Genomic DNA, 22,357 nt, shown 5'->3' with positions numbered 1-22,357 from the left:
TAGAGGACTACCGGTCTAATTAGCGTTTTGTAGATTGTCAGTTTGGTACGGCGGCGAACTCTATTCGATCGGAGCGTCTTGCGGAGTCCAAAGTACGTACGATTTCCAGCCACTATGCGTCTCCGAATTTCTCTGCTGGTGTCATTTTCGGCAGTCACCAGTGAGCCCAAGTACACAAATTCTTCTACCACCTCAATTTCGTCACCACCGATGCCAACTCGCGGTGGGTGGCTCACATTGTCTTCTCTTGAACCTCTGCCTATCATGTACTTCGTCTTCGACGTGTTGATGACTAGTCCGATCCGCTTAGCTTCCCTCTTCAGTCTGATGTAGGCTTCCTCCATCTTCTCAAAGTTACGTGCCATAATATCTATGTCGTCGGCGAAACCAAATAGCTGGACGGACTTATTGAAAATTGTACCACTCGTGTTAATCCCTGCTCTTCGTATTACCCTTCCAAAGCGATGTTGAATAGCAAACACGAAAGACCATCACCTTGCCGTAACCCTCTGCGGGTTTCGAAGGGACTCGAGAATGCCCCTGAAACTCGAACTACGCACATCACCCGATCCATCGTCGCTTTGATCAATCGTGTCAGTTTATCCGGAAAACCGTGTTCGTGCATTAGCTGCCATAGCTGGTCCCGATCGATTGTATCATATGCGGCTTTGAAGTCGATGAATAGATGATGTGTGGGCACGTTGTATTCGCGGCATTTCTGCAGTACTTGGCGAATGGCGAACACCTGGTCCGTGGTGGAGCGTTCGCCCATAAAACCCGCCTGGTACTGCCCCACGAACTCCCTTGCAGTTGGTGCTAGTCGACGGCATAAAATTTGGGAGAGTACCTTGTAGGCGGCGTTCAGCAATGTGATTGCGCGGTAGTTGCTACAATCCAGCTTATCGCCCTTTTGTAGATGGGACACACGACACCTTCCATCCACTCCTGCGGCAAAACTTCCTCCTCCCAAATCTTGGTAATGACCCAGTGCAGCGCTCTAGCCAGTGCCTCACCACCGTGTTTAAATAGCTCTCCTGGTAGTTGGTCAACCCCAGGGGCTTTGTTGTTCTTCAGCCGGCCAATCTCCTCCTGGATTTCCTGGAGATCCGGAGCCGGTAGAATTATGTCCTGCGCGCGTTCTCCCAGGTCCATCACCATACCGCCATCTTCGTCTGCCCCATCGCCATTCAGGTGCTCTTCGTAGTGCTGCCGCCACCTTTGAATCACCTCACGCTCGTTCGTAAGAAGGTTCCCGTTTATGTCCTTACACATATCAGGCTGTGGCACGTGGCCCTTACGTGAACGGTTTAACTTCTCATAGAACTTTCGTGTGTTATTAGCGCGGTACAGTTGCTCCGTTTCTTCACGGTCTCGATCTTCCTGCTGGCGCTTTTTCCTCCGGAAAATCGAGTTTTGTCTGTTCCGCGCCTGTTTATATCGTGCCTCGTTCGCCCTCGTGCGGTGTTGAAGCAATCTCGCCCATGCTGCATTCTTCTCTTCCACTAACTGCTCACATTCGCCGTCATACCAGTCGTTTCTCTGATCCGGGGGCACCGTGCCAAGTGCAGCGGTTGCGGTGCTACCAATGGCGGATCGAATATCTCTCCAGCCATCTTCAAGAGACGCTGCGCCTAGCTGCTCTTCCGTTGGAAGTGCCACTTCCAGCTGCTGCGCGTATTCTTGGGCTAGTCTACCGTCTTGTAGCCGCCCAATGTTAAGCCGCGGCGTCCGACTTCGACGCGTCTTGTACACCGTCGAGAGTTTTGAGCGCAGGCATACTGCAACGAGGTAGTGGTCGGATTCAATATTCGCACTGCGGTAAGTGCGGACATTCGTGATGTCGGAGAAGAATTTACCGTCGATTAGAACGTGATCGATTTGGTTTTCCGTTTCTTGGTTAGGTGATCTCCATGTGGCCTTGTGGATATTTTTGCGGGGAAAGAAGGTGCTTCGGACTACCATTCCGCGGGAGGCTGCGAAGTTTATGCATCGTTGGCCGTTGTCATTCGATACGGTGTGCAGACTATCCGGTCCGATGACCGGTCCATACATTTCCTCCCTTCCTACCTGTGCGTTCATGCGTCTGTCCACCAAGGGGGCGATTAATCATAGACAAATTGCCAGCGAGAAATTGTAGGTATGTAAAACTATGCACTATGATTCATCGGAAATTAAGAAAGGTTTGGTGTCAGGCCCTGCAAGCGTTGAAAAAATCTGAGCAACGAAACAACGGCTGCGGCAACACACACGCTGGGAACAGCTTTCATAGTAATCAGCGATATACAGAGGCGCATGATCGGGTGGTGGTCGATCAATGAGAGAGCCCGGTTCTCCAACTTTAGCATAATCAACATCCTTAGACCACATTTCGGAAGCACTGATGAAAAAGACGTATTCTACGCGCAGTTTGAATGTGAGTACAACAACGGCCCAAACCACGGCGTCAACATCATAGGAGATCAGGGACAGACTTTGCTAGAAGGGGGCCCGGGCCGACAGTTTTTGGAGGCCCTTAAATGTACGAGAAAGGTTTATTTTGGTGTGGGGGCCCTGGGAGATTTAAACGCTCAAGTCGGCCAGAAGGCGGAGTTTAGACCAACTTTTGGGAAGTTCAGCGCCCACCGACTGACGAACAAAAGCGGCCTTCGACTAATTCATTTCGCCGCCTTCAAGAATATGGTCATTCGCAGCACTAACTTTACCTAACATCGATTAACATCGAAAACTTTCCGTCTACAACAATGTTCGAAACTTACGGACGCCTCGGTACAACAGGGTACAACTAGTGAAACTAAGGGCCGATGCCCACGTTACCGCTTTTTCCCGATGCACACATGCGTCCTTTTAACGCCGTGTGCACGCAGCGTTGAAAAGACGCTACGTGGGCATCGGGCCTAAAGCAACCTGAGGTCGCCAATGCATACACACAGCATTTCAAGGCAGCGTTGTCGTAAGAAGGGTCCCCTCTTGAGGACTGCTGGAGTAAAGACAAAGTAGACATTAACGTCGCAGTAGGGAGCAACATCGGGTATGTAGAACGAAGTCAAAAGAGCGGCTGGTTCGACAAAGAGAGAAGGACGCAGCATGTCGTGGGCGGTAGCGCTACAGCAAGTGACCCGGCAGAACGTGAAACGCTATAGACGTAAACGGAGACAGCAGATCCGCCTCTTTCAGAAGAAGAAACGTGGCCTGGAAGATGCGAAATGAAAGAAACTGGAACAGCTGTTCCGTTCTCCACAAACACATAAGTTTTATCAGAAGCTCAACGCATTCCTCAAAAAGTTCATGCCGCGAGCTGAGATTGATATTAATAGGGATGGGAGCATGCTTATATGTTCCGTCTACAAAAAAGGCGACAAGCAGGAGTGTCAGAACTTCCGAGCGATCACTATTTTAAATGCCTGCCGCCTAGTATAAAGTGTTATCCCAGATCATCTTTCGTCATCTACACCCGGTTCTTTTTTTACACGGGTGGGTTTTAGTTAATTACGACCTTAAGCGTTAAGCCCCAAACGCAATACAACGGAACGGCGACGGAAACGGCAAATTTGACAGAAAATATATGGGCTAACTGTCAAATTTTCCGTTTCCGTCGCCGTTCCGTTGTATTGCGTTTGGGGCTTTAATCCCATGAAAAAATTCACAAAAAATTAAAAAAAAATTCAGGTGGTATTTCAAAAGCTGTGGAAAATCAGGTTAACCGGGGAATTAAAGAATACCAAACGTGTAAAAAGAATATTGGGTGTATCACCAAAAGTTAAACCAGAACAAAATTTGTTTAATTTTAATTTCTTCTTTTGTCCCAGTCCAATCGCTTTTGATAAGAATGGTTGGGAAGCAAATAAATAACAATAAACTCGCCGGTTCGCACCTTACCCGAGCAAAGTCGGTTAATAAAATGAGAGCAAATTGATATTAAGCTCTGCTGTTGAAGTTATATTGAAAACAAAATTTTATGTCAATTGTTAGTTCATACAAATTGATATCGCAACATGTTTTCAATATGCATTCCTCAGTTATCTTAATGATAGCAGCTTCACATCAAATTATGCTGTCGATCATCTAAAACGAAAATCTAATGCAATCTGCAAACAAAATGCGCTGTTGTTGTTATGAATGCTTATAAAAATAATCTAATTGAATACTCATTTTGATATCAAATTAAGTTTCATGGATTTCATTGATAGCAAAATTCGTTTTCAGTATGATTTCACAGTGTAAAAATATACTCTCATTTCTGCTGTGTTAACCGTTAATCCATACAAAACGATATCAACTGGAGTAATCAAATAACTGACATCATGACAGCAAATTTTGAGTTCAATTTGATTTCAAACCTTAATCGGGTAGTTTTCATCCAACTCACTTTGAAAATTGGCGGATTATCAGTTTAATTTTTCAGAACAATTTTGGCGTATACAATATAGGGTAAGACGGTATAATGCGCCCCACCTGGCCAAAACGCCCCCCTTTAATTTCTAGAAAACTATAACTAACTAAGGGTCAAATTCAGTTGGTACTTATAAATATTTGTAAAACCATCATCCTATGTGAATATGGGAATATTTTTGTATTACTTAATGAAAATATTTGCAAAATACAAAAAGTAACAGTTTTGATGTAACTTTTAATGTTCGTTTGCTGAACATTCTGAAGCGACTCTGGCATACTGTCCGCAAAACTTGCACTGGAACACTCAGTTGGGCAACAAAATTACTTTTCTCAGTGGTTAATATGATATACCGTGGACCCCCGATAATTTGAACGGTACCTCATTCAAATTAACGGGGTTCATTTTTAATTTGAACTTCTGGTTACTCTATTTGCGTCAGAAAAACTGGTTTCTGGCTGCTCTCTTGGCTGGTTTGTTTTGATTCTGCATTCCGTTTCACGATGTTCCATTTTTCTTTTCTCGATTCCACGTGTTAAATGACGTTTGAACCATTTTTAATTTGAACGATGTTCAAACGAATGGGGTTCAAATTAAAAAGTGTTCAGATTAAAAGCGGTCATATTACCGGGGGTCCACGGTAAAATTGCTTCCATCTTCAAAAATGTAACGATTTTCGAAAACATGTTTCACTGGCCAAAACGCCCCAGTGTAGGCAGGACGATATGCCCTTACCAACTGGACACAAGCGCAGCGAGCATGCAGCAGTTGCTTCCAAATTGTATGGAAAATATTGAAATGTAATTCATACCTGCTTGGATGGAGCTATGTTGGTTTTTTAATGTCAAGCGCCTAAGGATTTGTAGCCTTTTTATTATGGGATTGATAAAATACTAATGAAGGGCTATTAAATGATTTTGGTTGAGGTGGGGCGTATTGCCCAGGCACTTTTTAAATTTAATTTTTTCACGACTTTTCAAAAAAGCTTTATTACGTGTTATCTGTAATATTTTTATGTGACTGCTCACGGGCAATGCATTTGTGACTTCCTGCACTACCAAATAACACAAAGTTTGCATAAATTGCGTTGAAATGTAAAAAGTTATCAAGGAGTTGCCTTAGGGGGGGGCATATTATACCGTCTTACCCTATTCTGAACTTTCACAGAGAATTTTCATTTTAGTGGGTCACGTGCAGGGAATCAATATTCGAGCAACGCCTAACAACAGAGTTTGTTACAGACAAACGCGCTTCGCAACAAGCCTTTATCAGAACCCAAACGCAATTTGACATGAATAATTTGTCTTGCATGTTCTGATTTTTCCATGAAAACAGAATCTATGTAGCATAAAACCAAAAATTGCTGAAGAGATAATGAAAAATAACGGGATGAAAAATCAGCAACAAAATTGGCTTCTATTTTGTTGGTGACAAATTTTTCGGATTTTTGCCATTATTATCTCCAACAAAAACAAAGCTTTGTCATTGGTTCTCTTTCATCGCTTGTTTCGCATGCGCATCCAAGAAAAAATGATGCCCTATGGTCACGTGTTCTATCGCCTCACAGTTTATCTCGGCCAGTGAGCGGCTGATAATAATTTTAGGTGGAATACGAAGGTGTATCTGTGGAGGTCGAACCTACTACGGACTCCAGAAAAAAACTGCGATCAAAAAGTTTCGCACCCGCAACAAATGTATCATGATCCCAAACTTAGGACCAAGTGTGTAATGCATATCAGCCTATTTTAAACGGAGTACGATACTTTTCCAGAAAAAATGTCATCCTATTATACAACCTTAATCCATCTTATGAGCGGTGAGGCTTCGGCTTCGTCGGTCGACATCTCTTCTCCTTCTTCTTTTTTCCCAATCATGATCAACTTTTTCATAATCCGAAGTGTGCCTCTGATGTACTCTGCAATAAATCAACATAATTATTTATTGGACGAGAAATCTTTTTGTATGATAATAATCAGATCATACTATTTTCAATATTATTGAAGGTCTTTGAATCCAGTAGCAATCCCAAAAGCAGAAATCTGTCCGTTCTAGACGATGCATCATAATATGTGTGCAGTAACTTGAACGCTTGTTGAACCTAAATGTAATGAAGCAATAAAGTATAGTTAGATGGAGGTAGCCACTACTATTATGTGACTGCAAAATTAAGCAACGAAAGTCGACAAAAATACTTTATAGCTTATTTGGCAAATTACTCTTTTAACGGGTTCAAGTCTTGCTGAGTTATAGCTTTGTCAAAATGAATCTTCCATACTTTGTGCACATGCAGTTATCAATCATTGTATAGGGGAAAGTAGGTGAAGACGGACACAGTGGTAAAGATGGGCATTTTTCATATTTAAAGGATAAAGTTATTTTGAAATATTTCAACAATGTAGCATCAAATTTGAACGTGTAACAAAACATTTGAGAACCACTGTTGACATCACAAACGCAATCTGTCAAATATGTCAACAAAACAAAAGTTTTCTTCGTGCGCATGCTAGTGGATGTAATTTGGCTATTACGGATATTAAGCTCTACATTTTGCAGTGTTTTTATTTCCGGCAGATTTCCTACGCAAACGAGTTGTGTTGATTACCAAGCAGAAGCCTGATAGAAGAACGGTATTAAAATTTTTGTATTCTGGTGGTTTAAATATCAAGCACCAAAGTGGGAAAGACGGACATTCTGTCGTAAGGAAAGACAGACACAGAAGTGTTCAATTCGTTTTACTTATGTAATCGATTTTTTGTTCACAGATGACAACAAATTACGTTCGCAAAAGCAACCGGAAGTCATGGACCTCTGTGCAGATGGAACAGCATTGGCGTAAATAAGGGGGGGGCGGGGGGGGGGCCTGGCCCCCTCCAGACCTACTTGTGGCCCCCCCCAGAAAATTTTGAAAAGTAATTCAAACTTAGTCGGTTTTTATTTCATTTACATATTTCCTACATATTTCTTAATTTTGATTATGAATTCTATAAACATATTTTTTGTTGCGTTACCACATCTATGGCCATTTGTTCAGCAAAGCATCGAAATATTTAAGTTGGACCCCCGGGAACATTTTCTCGATTTTTAAGCTAAAATCAATGCCGCTTCTAATTCAGTTGCTAGCTTAAAATAATAAATTTGTTCTGCATTTGTTTGACTAGTATCCTGGTCGCAGAAACATAAAAATATAAATGTATTAAGATATAAATATTTCTGTTCTATTAAACTACCATCCGCTTCAAAAAAGACTGAAGCAACTACATCAAAATAAGCACATGTACACAAATCCGGTCAATGAAATTTCGAACGACCATTCTTTCGAAAATCTTCGAGTTAATCGCAAGGTATGCCGCAAAACAGTTGATCAAATTCCTATGGAGCTTTTTGCTCTCGCTATATAATTCTGGCACAGAAAGATATAAAATTATAAAACTAAAGAATCTTTGTTACAATGACAGAAAAATCAACAACGCATTCCATTGAAAGTATTAGGACAAAACATAGGCAACCCATGGCAACCTTCGCACTCACAACAGAGATTGCATTAAAGAAATATTTTTATAATCCTCAAAAGATCTTGTTCCATTTAATTTTTTGGCGATTTCATAAGGATCATCGGAAAACTCTTTTGTGCCTGCTTAAGTTAGAATTTGTTTTGTAGGATAAAAAAAAATAGATTTAGAAACCAGTTCGTATCAGAAAACATTTCTTTTGCAGCACAATTCAGATCGATTTGGTTGCTTCTCAAGTCTCTTTGATTTTTGCAGAGAAATCTCTTACCTATTCAGAAAACCATAATAAAGCCTCTTCCTAACGTCAGTAACTACAAAAACCCTATGTTATTCTGGAATTTGATTTATGACTCATAATTTCATGACTCATGGAATTTATGACTCATAAAAAACACTTTAGGATTCCAAATTTGTGTTCATCGGTACTTAACTATTTCAGCACATAGCATACATTTTGGAATTGCATGAATACTTATATTGATTATGACAAAATTTCGTGGAATTTATTCCACATCTAAAGAGTTTCAAAAATTTCAAGTTTCAAAAAAATCGAAATCTTTATGCATTAAGCAATCATGGAAATGCTTGAAAACTTTCAGAAATATACTCATATCGAATTCATTTATAGAATCTTAGATTACACACTTATCCACATTTAGTAACATGGAGAATACAAGTTGACACAGACACATCGTTTTGAAGCAATCACAGCATCATTGGAAATCAATTGTATTATTCGCGATTTTTTTATGTTAGTTCTTGGACGAATGAGCGATAAACTTAGTCAAACAATTTCTACTGCAATCCATGCGCACAGTGCTTTAAATCGCCTTTGAAAATTACATCCCATCAGCTGGTGCCATGGCCCCCCCTAGACCGAGACTCTAGTTACGCCTATGTGGAACAGGCATTGAAATCTGTGAGGAATGGGACACCAGTGAAATCAGCAGCCATAAATTATGCTGTTCCTCGAACGACGCTTATGAGGCACCTCACAAAACCCAATCTCTTGCCACGACTTGGACCTCTTGCTTCTGTGTTCAATCAACAACAAGAAGAAGAACTGGTGCGACACCTTTTAGATTTAGAAAAGAGGTTCTATGGGATTTCGATGATCGATGTTCGAAAGCTGGCTTTTGACTTGGCGGAAAAAAATGGTTTGCAGCACCCATTCAACAAGTCCACCAAACTTGCTGGTGTCGCATGGTTGAGCAACTTCCTCAAGCGAAATCCTAAGTTGTCCTTCCGGAAGCCTGAAGCTGTAGCTGCCCGTGCCAGAGGTTTCAATAAGGTCTCAGTTTTTGCATTCTACGATTTGTTGGAAGTGGCGCTCACAAACCCTAAATTCACGGCGGATCGAATTTTCAACGCAGATGAGACAGGCGTCTGTACTGTGCGTTTTTACCTGCATTTTGTATTTTGTGAAAAACAAACTATTAGTTTACCTATTCTTCACAGGTCCCACCTAAGAAACGGAAGATTGCAGCTTTAAAAGGTAAGAAGCAGGTCGGTGGAATTACGTCCGCTGAACGTGGGGAAACAACAACGGCAGTAATGTGCATGTCAGCAGCAGGGCAACACCTTCCCCCGTTTCTTTTTTTTTTTTGCTCGTATGCGAATGCACGATGCATTGAAAAAAGGTGCACCGTGTGGAATGCAATTCTTCGGGTTATATGACTGTGGACATCTTCAATGACTGGTTTGATCATTTCTTGGAACACGTGCAGCCATCTGATGATAAACCGGCCTTGCTCATTATAGACGGACATTCTTCCCACACGAAGAACTTAGCATTTACTGAGAAGGCCAGAGCTAATTTCGTCACCGTTCTGGTTTTACCACCGCATTGCAGTAACAAGATGCAACCGCTGGACGTGTCCTTTATGGCACCTTTCAAGTCATACTACGCATCTGAAGTGGAACGGTTCCTGCAACAGAACCCCGGGAGAGTCGTCGGTCAGTACGACATTGCAGAGTTGATAAAGCCTGCATTCATCAAGGCAGCCACCATGAGCGTAGCTGTAAATGGGTTCAATAAAACAGGAATCTGGCCTTGCAATCGTAATATCTACGACGACAATGCTTGTGCTCCATCTGAGGTAACCGATCAACCTGCTGGTGCTTACATAGATGAACTGCCTCAGCAAGTTCAAGTAGATGCTGTTACTACACCAATCCACTTCGAAGATAAAGAAGTTCAAGTTTCCCCTGAAGATATCTTAGATACCTGCAACTCTGAAAATGAGAAGGATTCAACTGTCAAACCAGCGTTCCAAGTATCACCAGTAGTAATTCTTCCGTTGCCTAAGATGGTAGCCCCAAAACCAGCAAACGAAAACGTTGAACTGAGAAAGCAGCCGACATAACCTCCGATCAGTACGCCGGTACCTTGAAGAAGGCAAAAGCTTCAAAAGATATCCAAGCCATAAAAAAGGAACGAAAGCGGTCTTCGAAGAAGACCCATCAAAAGCTAGCCTGTGTGATACATGTGGTTGCCAATTTTCGGATTCAGACGCAGGTACAGGATGGACTATCTGTTTGGAATGCTTTTCTTGGTTCCACACGGAATGCCTTAACATCGTTACAACAGTTTGCCGGAACTGTTCCTGAGTTTCACACATGTTTTTATGCTTTTATATGGCATATAAATTGATTTTGTCAATGAATTTAATGACGATTGTTCAACCTTTGAATTGGTTTTATGTTAAGTTTATGCCAATAAACAATATTTTTGAAATATAAAAACCTTTCTATTTATGTACCAGCAAATGGAGTACAATACATACTGTTAAAACGTAGTCAGCTTCTTTAACTTCCATTCTTTTCAGCAACTGTCCATTTTTTCCCTTCATAGTGTCCATCTTACCCATATCAGGTGTCCGTCTTTCCCGAGCATGTCAAAAATGCATGACAAGAACAATGTTTTTGATTGATGAAAATAACATCAAATTTGATGAAAACTTCATAGTATTAATGCATACTCTGATAAAATATGAACGTAAAATAAGGCTTGCACATAGTTCATGATCACTGCATTTATATATCGATTGATATTCAAAGTTTATTTAAAGGTGTCCGTCTTTACCTACTTTCCCCTAAATTGATTAGAATTTGCAACCTACCATTTTACCATCATAAGACAACAAATGTGGGAATGTCGATATCAATGTTTCAGTTTGCTCCGAGTCGCCCTGCTGAAGAATACATGAGTGGAGATCGATACATTCAGACATGGCATTGGTGATGGTTTGTTCATTGGGGGGCAACGGAGACAATCGAGCTACTTTCGATGCATGCTCACGAATACTGTCCGGTAGAATATAATTGATCGGTCCCCTTTCTTTTCTTTGATAGCGTCGATGTTCCGGAGGCACTTCTTTGCGCATATTGGCCGTTCGAGTTTCTATCAGACCCGTATGCGGTCCCTTTTCCTTGCCACCATTTTTCCAGAAAAAGAACGACTAAAACAAAAATTCAGAAGTTGGCTATAATATATGAAATGAAAACAAAAGTCCGGTACTCTAATAGTAGAAGTGAAACAAAATACTAGATTTGTAGTTTGAAGATGTATTATAGTAGCTACTATCTAGTAGGTGCCATTAAAATAATCATACTAACCTCTTTTGGAGCATCCGGAGTAATACGTGTTCTTTCGAGTTGCGGATAAGCTTCAAGTATTTTCAAAGCCAATGCTTGTTTTTCGTGCTTTTTAGGGTAGCTAAAACAGAATTTAATTAAGCAAAACATGAAAACTGTGCTTCATGTCTCTATTTCTCACCTAGATTCCTCCAATATTCGCTCCTCGAAGAAATGATTTACCACAAGACGATTCATGAAACGCAATCCGGTAGCATCTGGGACTGACCCTTTGTCCAGATAACTTAGAATTGGGCGAAATTTAGGTTCTTTGATGAGTATCGAACGGATGGACTGAAACAAAGATAACAATTGAATCGTTTGTTCAAAAAACTGCTTATGTAATATTTTTTGACAAATCTAGATATTATTATTTTTTAATACCTATATAAATATAAATTTTGTATGTTCTCGTCCAAAAATAAGATTTCAAGTAAAAAATACGAGGTAAAGGAAGATGAACAAGATTACATCTAGTAAGGTTGGATGGGGCAAAACGAGTCCACTAAGGCGAACCCTCAATGCATCAGAACAAAAACATTTTACTTTAACTTTTCAACATGGGTTTATAAAAATAGTAATCTGTATGCCAAGCAAATAAAATAACAAAAAAAGCCGGTTCAATCAAAGGTATTTGCCTATTTCCGGGGATTAAACCACCCGACTTGGACGTTAATTTACAATGTTATGAAAACTCATATGTGAATATGTACGTTATGTGGAAGATATTGATTTGGAAAATGTATTGGAGGTAACCACTTTCCCTTCGATGGGACTCGAACCCATGACCCTACAGTACGCTAGACTGGTGCTTTAACCAACTAAGCTACGAAGGACCTCCGTCGGCCTTCGCAACCTAGCGGCTACTGAACGAGCTCGAGATTCCCAAATTGGACGCATAGTCAAATCACTCGCAATCTATTTATCAAGCCAATACTTCCAGATGTGTATTGTACACCGTCCACATTAGAGGAGCGTGAGTATTTAGAATGTCTGGCGGCTATACACATTCTTCATCAGCAACGGTACTGATCAAGTGAGGTTGTGTAAGCTATTTGCCAGTCGGTCGTCAAGCTCAGACCCGACCGCATTGCGTAGGCAAGAGCACGCAACTCAAGTTCAGTTCAATCAAAGGTAATTGCCTATTTCCGTGGATTAAACCACCCGACTTGGACGTTAATTTACAATGTTATGAAAACTCATATGTGAATATGTACGTTATGTGGAAGATATTGATTTGGAAAATATATTGGAGGTAACCACTTTCCATTCGAGCCGCTTTCTATTTCATTTCGAGTCATTAAAGTAAAAGACCATTTTTCTGACAATCAAAAACAGCCGGGGTAAGATGGAGCAAACAGCCACGCAAAATGGGTCACCTTTAAATTCTACAATTAATTTTGTTTTTATTTATTCACGATACTAGCAGACCCAACAAACTTGGAGTAGGCTGTGCGCGTGAGCTGCTGTATTTTTCCTGTGTGACGTATCCGTATCATTGAGTGAAAAGCCGAAATTCGGCTGATAGTTCTCGAAAAGTGCGAAAAAAAAAACTTTTTTTTAATAGTTACAGAAAACATGTCTTAGTGATAAATTAGGAAACATGAGTACAGTGACACACACAGTACAGTGAACCAGCTCTAGGCATGCCGTCTGTAGCGGAGAAGAGGATACTATTTCTGCCACCATCAATAGAAGAAATAATTGCGACGGTGGCAGTGGCATCGAAACCGGAACAAGGGTGGAGATTTTGTAGGAGTGTTTCTTCTGAACGAACCAGAACTTCAAAAGGCACTAACCCCACGAGAACTTTCGCAGCACCCAAATCAGCCTCAGCTGGGCCAAAGATTAAAAGGAAGCAAAGATGGATGAACTATGGATGAACTAAATTGGTGAGCACGTTCCAATTCTTTACTCTTTCTTCTCTGATCGCTTCACCAATATATGAATAAAAAAATAAACACTAAATACGTACAGGGCATCGTTTGCTGCTATTGCCGCGGATATTGTGGGAGTCCCAGGTATCCGGTTCAAGCTTTAGTTAGCAACGGTGGCTCTTCTCGGCCTTCTACTCCCTGAGTAGTTAGTACGAATAAGGGCGTCCTTGTGAAGTCTTGCTGCACCTGTTATGATCAACTAGTACATCCCATTCCCTACACTTCTGAAGAAACCTTCCTTGCTTCAGAAGTGATTCCTTTTTGTAGTACTAGTCTTCGTAACAAAAAGGGCACCATAACGGAGCATGAGATCTGATCAAATTATTCGTAGTACTACTTGTTCAACACCCCCGGCTGGGTGAGGGATAGAGGATGAAGCACACACACACACACTAGCAGACTCGACAAACTTCGTTTCGCCTAAATTTGATTTATTCTCTGATTAGATCTCGAGTTATGCAGAAATGTCTGTTTCATCTGTATGGGAGCCCCTCTTTCCAGAAGGGGGAGGAGTTTCGAACTACCACAGAAACATATCTTCGCTTCCAAAACCTCCACATGTCAGATTTGGTTCCATTTGCTTGATTAATTCTCGAGTTATGAAGATATTGGTGTTTCATTTGTATGGGAGCCCCCTTTTCCAAAGCGGGGAGGGGTATCAAATCATTTTAAGAACCTTCCCCGGCCCCAAAAACCTCTGCAAAACCTCTGGTTCAGTAGTTTCGGAGTCTATAAGGTTCAGACAGACAGAAATTCATTTTTATGTCAATCTACGTTGTATGACACTAGGCAATACACACTGCTGGCTTACATTTTCAACGTGATACTATAACGAACTCATGAAATCAAAGTGAACTCGACTCGTGGAAAACTTATTCCAGGTTATCCGAGGCTTGTGATAGTCCTCTTATCACAACGGACATTTCCATCCAATGACTGGGCCCTCCTTAGCCGTGCGGTAAGACGCGCGGCTACAAAGCAAGACCATGCTGAGGGTGGCTGGGTTTGATTCCCGGTGCCGGTCTAGGCCAGTGGTGCTCAGCACGTTTGTCGTTTCCTTACCTAACCCGCTTCTCACACAATAAAAATGAACTTTGACCATACAAAATAGCACTGGATCGAAAGCTTTTAAATGTATCTATCAGTTGAGGGTAATAAAACGAATATTGGTGTTAAGTTCATTCCGTACGAAACGATCAAAGCAAAACAAAGGTGTAATCTTACTTTAATCAAGTCGTACATTCGTTGTAACATCCTCAGCTGATAGATACACTTGAAAGCCCTCGTCCAAGTACTAAAGTACTAACTTTTAATGTTTCAAGTAAATGTTACAATGCTCTAGTAGTTAACATTGGAATCAAGTTTTAATTAGTTTGGTACAAGCTTGAATAATAAATTTACCACTGTGTGGGGAAAAAATAATAAATGAGGGAAAATTCTTCAAAGTTATATAATGTTGTCCAAAATTGGCCCATTCTCACCCCTCACAGGGGGTGACATTGGGCCAAATAAAATAAAGTTCAGTGGTGACGATGCCTCGATTCAATCGTTGGGTTTGGCTTAGTGTGATACACTTGAAAATAATTGCCTACATTACGGCTCTTACCAACTATGTACGGCAAATCAACCAAAGCGCACATTATTCGGTTCACCCAATCTCACCCCTTTTCAGCGTGCATTGCTCGTTGCTACGAAAAACCAGAACCGCTATATTGGCTGTATAAAATATCTATAAAACTCGATAAAACAATAACAGATTATCGTAACATGATAACCAGGTATCCATCGATCTAAAAACTAGTTATGTAATTGGCAGATAAAAGTGAGGTTAAAAACAAAGGATCATCATTCGATAAATTGATGATTGAGGCGTTCTATGCACCGTTTCTTGTGTTTGAAATGGAAAAGAATGTTGTATAATGAAAACCCTGCTTTGATTCTTACAATTGAAGTGATAAGAAAGCATAAATTTCGATTCTAGTTTTGAAATTTTTCGAACCTTTCGAACTTTTAATTGCCAATAGATTTGTGGGGCATTACTGACACTATTTTAATACGGGTTCATTCGATCAATAGTTTTACATTCAAATTTCAAGCATACGAGCACAAATAGTTCTTGGAATTTGTTCTGTGATGTTCCTAGACGTATATTTTAATATAATTTAGAACCGTTTGAAGTTTTCATCAAAATTCGTAACAGTTCCTGAGATATTAGGAGTGGAAACAAACAATCTTACCCCCATAGGCCCAATATCACCCCGAACGACAGTACGTAAAACCAAATATAGTAGGGGAAGGAGGGCCTAGCCTAGCCCTAGCTGAGCAAAGACTGCTTTAATGGCTTAGCTGTAACAATTCTTATAGGTATTTTCACCACTCCGACTGACGAATGGCAGTCTTGTCTTGGGCGATTTCAACCTGACTGGTGTCTCTTGGAAGCAGTCCCACAGCGGTTTCCTTTACCCCATTCCAGAACATTCGATCTTGCATGCTGGCGCTGTCAGCCATTTGGATAACTACAGCTTAGCAACTATTAGCCAAATTAACGGCATTGTGAATGAAAACGGTCGCACTTTGGACCTATGCTTTGTAAGCAGACAGGACAATGCACCGCTCATCTTGCCAGCACCTTGCGCACTGGTCAAAAATGCTGCTCATCACCCTCCACTACTTATCAGCATCGAATACAGTCATGTACATGACTTCATCGAACCAACTGCGCCCGTGTCATACGTTTTTAAGAAAGCCGATCACTTAAGTATTACAGATGTATTATCGAGTATCGATTGGGAAAACGTGGCATGTGAATGAAGCTGCTCGAGCCTTCTCACATGTCATAATGTACGTCATCGATAGGCACGTTCCAAAGAGAATTCTGAATAACATTTCGCGACCTCCCTGGCAGACAAGCGGATTACGAAAACTGAAGACAGTTAAAGAGCTGCTCTGAGGCAATTTACCAAGTATCGGACACTACCACTGCGAGATCAGTACGCGAGGCTCAACCATGAATACCAGCGTGTCAGTCGTCAGAACTTTTTGCGTTACCAGCACAGTATTGAGCGTAACTCCAAGCAGCGGCCGAAATCTTTTTGGAGTTACATCAACAAACAGCGCAAAGAATCTGGTCTGCCATCTTCAATGCAGTACAACGGTGAAACAGCGTCTACCCTAGAGGCCTTGATAAGAGAAACGCGGATAGAAAATATGGCTCTGCCAACACTGCAGCCAAACTTCTTCATGTAAGAACAACACATGAAAAGGAAGAAATGGTTTATCCAGGTAAATTTTTACACACCTCTATTTAATGTGTTCACATCACATGACAATAAAATCCCATAAACAAAGCAATTGCGTTTCATAACCTATCATTGATTTGCATATATTATTGATAACAAATGTAAAATGCATTAAAATTTGTTCATTCATAAATGGCATTAAATCGAATTTAGTCGTTTTCAGTATTTGAGCCGATGTTTTGGTTGCTTGACAGGTCTCTTGCTCGATTGGCTGCTGTATTTTGACGGTTCGATTGGCGGCTTATGCCAATCCGCGTTTCTCTTATCAAGGCCTCTAGTCTACCCCATCGGAGCTATGTGGGCTATTCGTTGAAAAATTTGCCAGTGTCTTCTTCCTAACGATCGCCGATATACTACAGGGACGAATCGACTGCGAAGGTATTCTGGAGCAGATAGATTTGAATGTTCGACCAAGGACACTCCGCAATAGCGGAATGCTTAGACCACCACTGCAAAGGACGAATTACGGACTACATGGGGCAATCGAAGGCTTGCAACGCGTATTCAACAGAGTTGCAACATTGTTTGACTTCCATTTATCGCGTAATACGTTACGTTGGAGGTTTTTGTCTTTTTTTAACACACCTGGAAGCAATTTAACTACTGTGACTTTTTTTTATTGATTGTGATTTCTAAATGTACTTTATATTTTAAGACCATCATTGGGACCACACAGAGCCTGTTGATGTTGTAAACAAATAAACAAATAAACTTCGCCGAATCACCTCATGCAGCAGTCAAACAATATAGCTAACTGACGCCATCTAAAAATTGTAGAAAATCTCAATCATCTCATATAATATTCACATTTAAAAAAGTGGTGATATTTCGCTGCCGGAAAACTCATGAGGCAAAACGCCTTCTAGCTGGGAGCTCTAAGCTAGCGTATGTTAACGGTGAAGGCTTCCCAACTAATGTCAATGTGAATGTTATTTCAACTCGTTTATACGGCTTCAAGCTGAATATGTGTGCTATACATATAACTTCTCTGTGATATAACCAAGAACTTCTATTCAATTCTTTCACCAGCAAATCTGGCGAATCTATTCAGCTGTTTTTGACGTGCCTGCACAACTACTACTATACAGCATCTTTACTAAACCATTCAAGTAATATTAATTCGCAACAATGGCGCTTATTCAGATTTTTTGAATCTGTTAAATAAGTTTTATACAGCCACTGAATTCAATTTGATTAAATATTATTTGAGAGGAGAGTCAATTTCGGAGTTTATTTATTGTTTTTTTTTGTGAAAACTGAAATATCAATTTTGTTGCTATCTAGATTCGAACTCCTGGTCTCCTGATTCAATGGCTGTTGCTCTGTCATAAATAACAAAGAAAATTATGGATGTGCTTCTTCGCATACCCCATAGGTTGTTTTACTAACGCTATTTTCAGTTTCGTGCTGTATAAACGTTAGAAAGAGTCCTACATGCTGCTTTTAGCACATAAGCTTAAATATTATACTTTCAGCATTATTTCAACTGTTATTCAAACATCTATCAGCATGTTCTGTTGGCAAACTTTTATGCATCCATCCTTCGCTGAAATTGTTTTTAGGCAACATTTTCTCAACCTGCATACAGCAGCATCCGCTGCTAATCGTTTAATGCAACGTACACACCAGTCAAGCAGTTTGACGAACATTGACTCCACCCCCAAGAAAACGCTTCGGTTGCTGCTTTGTTTGAACGTGTGTGAAGTTGTTCGAACAACCATTTGACAGTTGGCGGCTCGGTTGGAAAAAATTAAAACGGTTTGATTTTGGTTTGAGTTGTCGGGGGTGGAGTCAAGGTTCGCCGAACATGTTTGAGCATTTGTAGTGAAGTTGCACAAACCCCCATATATTTTTTGATGGTTGGTGCTCGAGTTGGTGCTTCGGTCGTTCGTGTGTGATATTGTTGGTCGAATAAATTGATTGTTCGTGTCGCTGTTGGTAAAACTTTATGGATGTTTGAATACACGAGAGGTGGAGTCAATGTTGGTCAAACTGCTTGATCGTGTGTACGTTCCATAACAGTAACCGTCAACAGAAATATTGCTTCTAAATGGCTTGTTTTCTTACACTATCTGCTAGCATCAACGACAGCGCTTTGTCAGTTGCTATAATGCAACGTACACACCAGTCAAGCAGTTTGGCGAACATTGACTCCGCCCCCAAGAAAACGCTTCGGTTGCTGCTTTGTTTGAACGTGTGTGAAGTTGTTCGAACAACCATTTGACAGTTGACGGCTCGGTTGGAAAAAATTAAAACGGTTTGATTTTGGTTTGAGTTGTCTGGGGTGGAGTCAAGGTTCGCCGAACATGTTTGAGCATTTGTAGTGAAGTTGCACAAACCCCCATATATTTTTTGATGGTTGGTGCTCAAGTTGGCGCTTCGATTGTTCGTGTGTGATATTGTTAGTCGAATAAATTGATTGTTCGTGTCGTTGTTGCTAAAACTTGACGGATGTTTGAATAAACGAGAGGTGGAGTCATTGTTGGTCAAACTGCTTGACCGTGTGTACGTTCGTTTGGTACGTTTGGTTGTTCGAACAACTTCGCACGTTCAAACAAAGCAGCAACCGAAGCGTTTTCTTGGGGGCGGAGTCAATGTTTTCGTCAAACTGCTTGACTGGTGTGTACGTTGCATTTTATTAAACGTTGTGCAATCTTCAAAGATACATACAGTGAGTCCAAAAAGTATTCGTCTAGCTGTGTGTTTTCTAGAAAATGTCAAAGATAGAGTCTAGTAAGTTAAAAAAATAAATCTATCGATTACATTGTGTAGTAAATTAATCAATTCATCTTTATTATTAAAAATCGGTTAGAAAAACAAAACAATAACAAAAACAAGTGTAACAAAACATAACAATGGGCGCAAAAAGTATTCGTCTACTTAGGTTTGGCGCACTTTTCAAATGGATACAAGAGTTGTAGAATGGAATTTAATAACTAGTTGGATTCCCTTGTGTATCTATGACGGCTTGTAGTCTTTGTGACATGGAACTGACCAAATTAGCCGTGACGGGGAACGGGATTTTCTCCCATCCTTCTTTCAATGCTAATAGACCTTTCCCGTGAAAAAATATTATTTGCTTAATCGGTTCTTTTCATTTTTCTGAGACACTTTTCCTAAGAAACCAGTATTTTTAGACGCCTGGAACTATTGAAAAACAATCAAAAACTATTTTTGGATTTTTTCGCCCCTGTTTCCTCTTTTATTTTTTTCTCCACAAAACCCATTGAACCCAGGTCTACCCTTTTTCATTCTGTCATTTTGTGGTGAATATAAATTTGTTTTTGTTTTGGTTTTTGCCTTTCTCGCAAAACAAGTTGTACCGGAAAAAATTTAATTTGATGCAAAGTTTGAAAATACACTGGATTCTGTTTTTACACGATTTACATTTTTTCAATTTTCCACTCATCCTAAATGTTTAACGCATATTAATTATCATATGATTTTTCTTTGATTTATGCTGTTTTTTTTAAACATGTTGCGAAGATTTTGGAGGTAAATTGAAGTCGCAAGATCAATAACACGAGCGTAAAAAAATCGTGTAAAAACAAAATCCTGTGTACAATATTCCATCGCAACTTATTTTCGATGGGCAGTCTCCTCCTTATTCAACAAATTGAGTGCGCTGGTGCTATTCCTACTTGGCCTGTGGATCGCAGTCATTTTTAAATTGGACACCGCATTTATCCAAAACCAGGCCACTTCCCTACTGGTGCTTCAGGACCAGGTTGTACTTTTCCAGACGAAGATTTTCTGACGTTCTTAAAATTGGAACTTGGCATGACACAGACTGACACATGACACATTAACTTTCACCTTCACTCCACCTAACTATCACTTCAGTACCAAATTTTCAAAACGACTTATCTGCTTTTGTAAACAAAGATTCAAACGTCGATTTGACGAATCTGATAGCACTCCCACGCAAACCAACACCATCAACAGGTAGCCGAAGCCTTCATCTACGTGTTGATGGTGCTGATTTGCGTGGGAGCGCTATCAGATTCGTCAAATCGACGTTTGAATCTTTGTTTACAAAAGCAGATAAGTCGTTTTGAAAATTTGGTACTGACTTCACATTTGTTGATCTATTACCGTTTCCACATTGGGAAGTATTTATAGATAATGTCTTGGATAATGTACTCTGTGAAGCGAGAATAGAGCTAGAGGGGAAACTGTAATAGCAGTTTTTTTCCCTTAGGAGTGTAGAATCCGTAATAATTCTATTATTTAAATGGATCGTTGCATACTTCTAATGATTGCCAGGGCAGCGAGAAGGTCATCATCTATGCTTGAGACTATGACTATGCAGAGTATATGCGCACAAAAAGTAAACTCCCGCAAATGTTCCGCCCAACAGAAAAAGCAGGTACTTTTCGTTCAGAATTAAGATTCCGTTTTTGTTTGGCAGGAATAATACGCTATAATCGTCCCGTATAATACGTGTATAGAATCAAGCCGTTAAGAAACCAGCCCCGCAATTGATCATGACATATTGTGTGATAATCGATCAATAAATCTGCTGGAGCCGCGATGGACAGTACTGGATTCCGGACAAGTATGTTTTAGCCAAGCATATGCCGTGCACAATGACTGCACTGATTAACGGCAAAGGCCACATCTAGGTCGATAAAGAGACCACCAATCGGAATGAGAAAACCTACAGCAGGAAGATTGTGAGCAGCACAAACTGAACCCCGATACTGCACACGATTTCATAGATGAGTCACTCTACGCAGATTTTGCACCCTTTAACCCCCTGGACCGACGGCGTTGGCCATTCTCGACGCGTATATTTTCCGAAAGCAATGTCCAAACCGATTTAAACAAAATATCCACCGGCTTTTCAGGAACTGAAGCAGGAACATCATACCATCAACTTCTGGAGTACGTAATGCTTCGTATGTGCCAGCAGTAGCACCTTCGGAAGCACCTATAAGTTTTCATCGTGTCCTCAACTTCTCCTGTTGCAGCTCCAGCTTGCTTTTTTTTGGTTCCACCAAAACGAACACATTCCCTCCGAACTGCGCATATGGGTATGCTTGTCGATGACATTTGACATTTTAATTGTAAATAAACATGACACAGAGTTGCCAGAAAAAGTAATTTTACAATGTTCTCACCACTGTTAAGTGTTGCCAAATATGCTAAATCTCATAGGATCACCATCGTCTGGCACAAATATTCACCACATAAAACAGACGATGTTAATTTTTTGAAAAAATTGTAAGAAAATAACCGTTTCATATAAACAGCTTATTTTATGCCCAATGTAATCTAAACCCAAAGACGTTTCAAAGAAAAATAGAAAACATAGGTGTTTGGTCGGACGGGAAAGGTCTATTTAAATTCGTTGTTGTTGATAATATGACTTTTACGAATTTTGTCGTCCAGAACTTTTAAATTGTGCTCAATTGGTTTCATATATGGGCTCTGTGAAGTGTGAAGGCGTTTTGTGTTGATTGGGATATTATAGAGTAGCTACAGTTTAGTATTTCGGGCTGTGCGCTTGGGGTAATTATCATGTCGAAAGATGTATGCTCATTGTAAGCCTAATTTCTCAGCTCTTGCGTTCACATTTTCCTT

At 40.5% G+C, this 22,357-nt stretch overlaps 1 protein-coding gene across 1 annotated transcript in view; it reads right to left on the bottom strand.

The window, feature by feature from the left end:
• Window positions 1-22,357, bottom strand: part of LOC134223796 (uncharacterized) — a 47,678-nt gene that overhangs the window by 3,348 nt on the left and 21,973 nt on the right. The window contains exons 4-8 of the mRNA XM_062702994.1: window positions 11,678-11,829; window positions 11,518-11,617; window positions 11,022-11,360; window positions 6,374-6,488; window positions 6,187-6,305 (exon numbers count right to left, since the gene is read on the bottom strand). Coding sequence (XP_062558978.1) covers window positions 6,187-6,305; window positions 6,374-6,488; window positions 11,022-11,360; window positions 11,518-11,617; window positions 11,678-11,829 — 825 coding nt within the window. The remainder of the gene's footprint in view (window positions 1-6,186; window positions 6,306-6,373; window positions 6,489-11,021; window positions 11,361-11,517; window positions 11,618-11,677; window positions 11,830-22,357) is intronic.

The sequence above is a fragment of the Armigeres subalbatus genome, chromosome 3 (assembly GCF_024139115.2).
Source record: "Armigeres subalbatus isolate Guangzhou_Male chromosome 3, GZ_Asu_2, whole genome shotgun sequence".
Taxonomy (NCBI): Eukaryota; Metazoa; Arthropoda; class Insecta; order Diptera; family Culicidae; genus Armigeres; species Armigeres subalbatus.
This window is presented reverse-complemented; position numbering and strand designations above follow the sequence as displayed.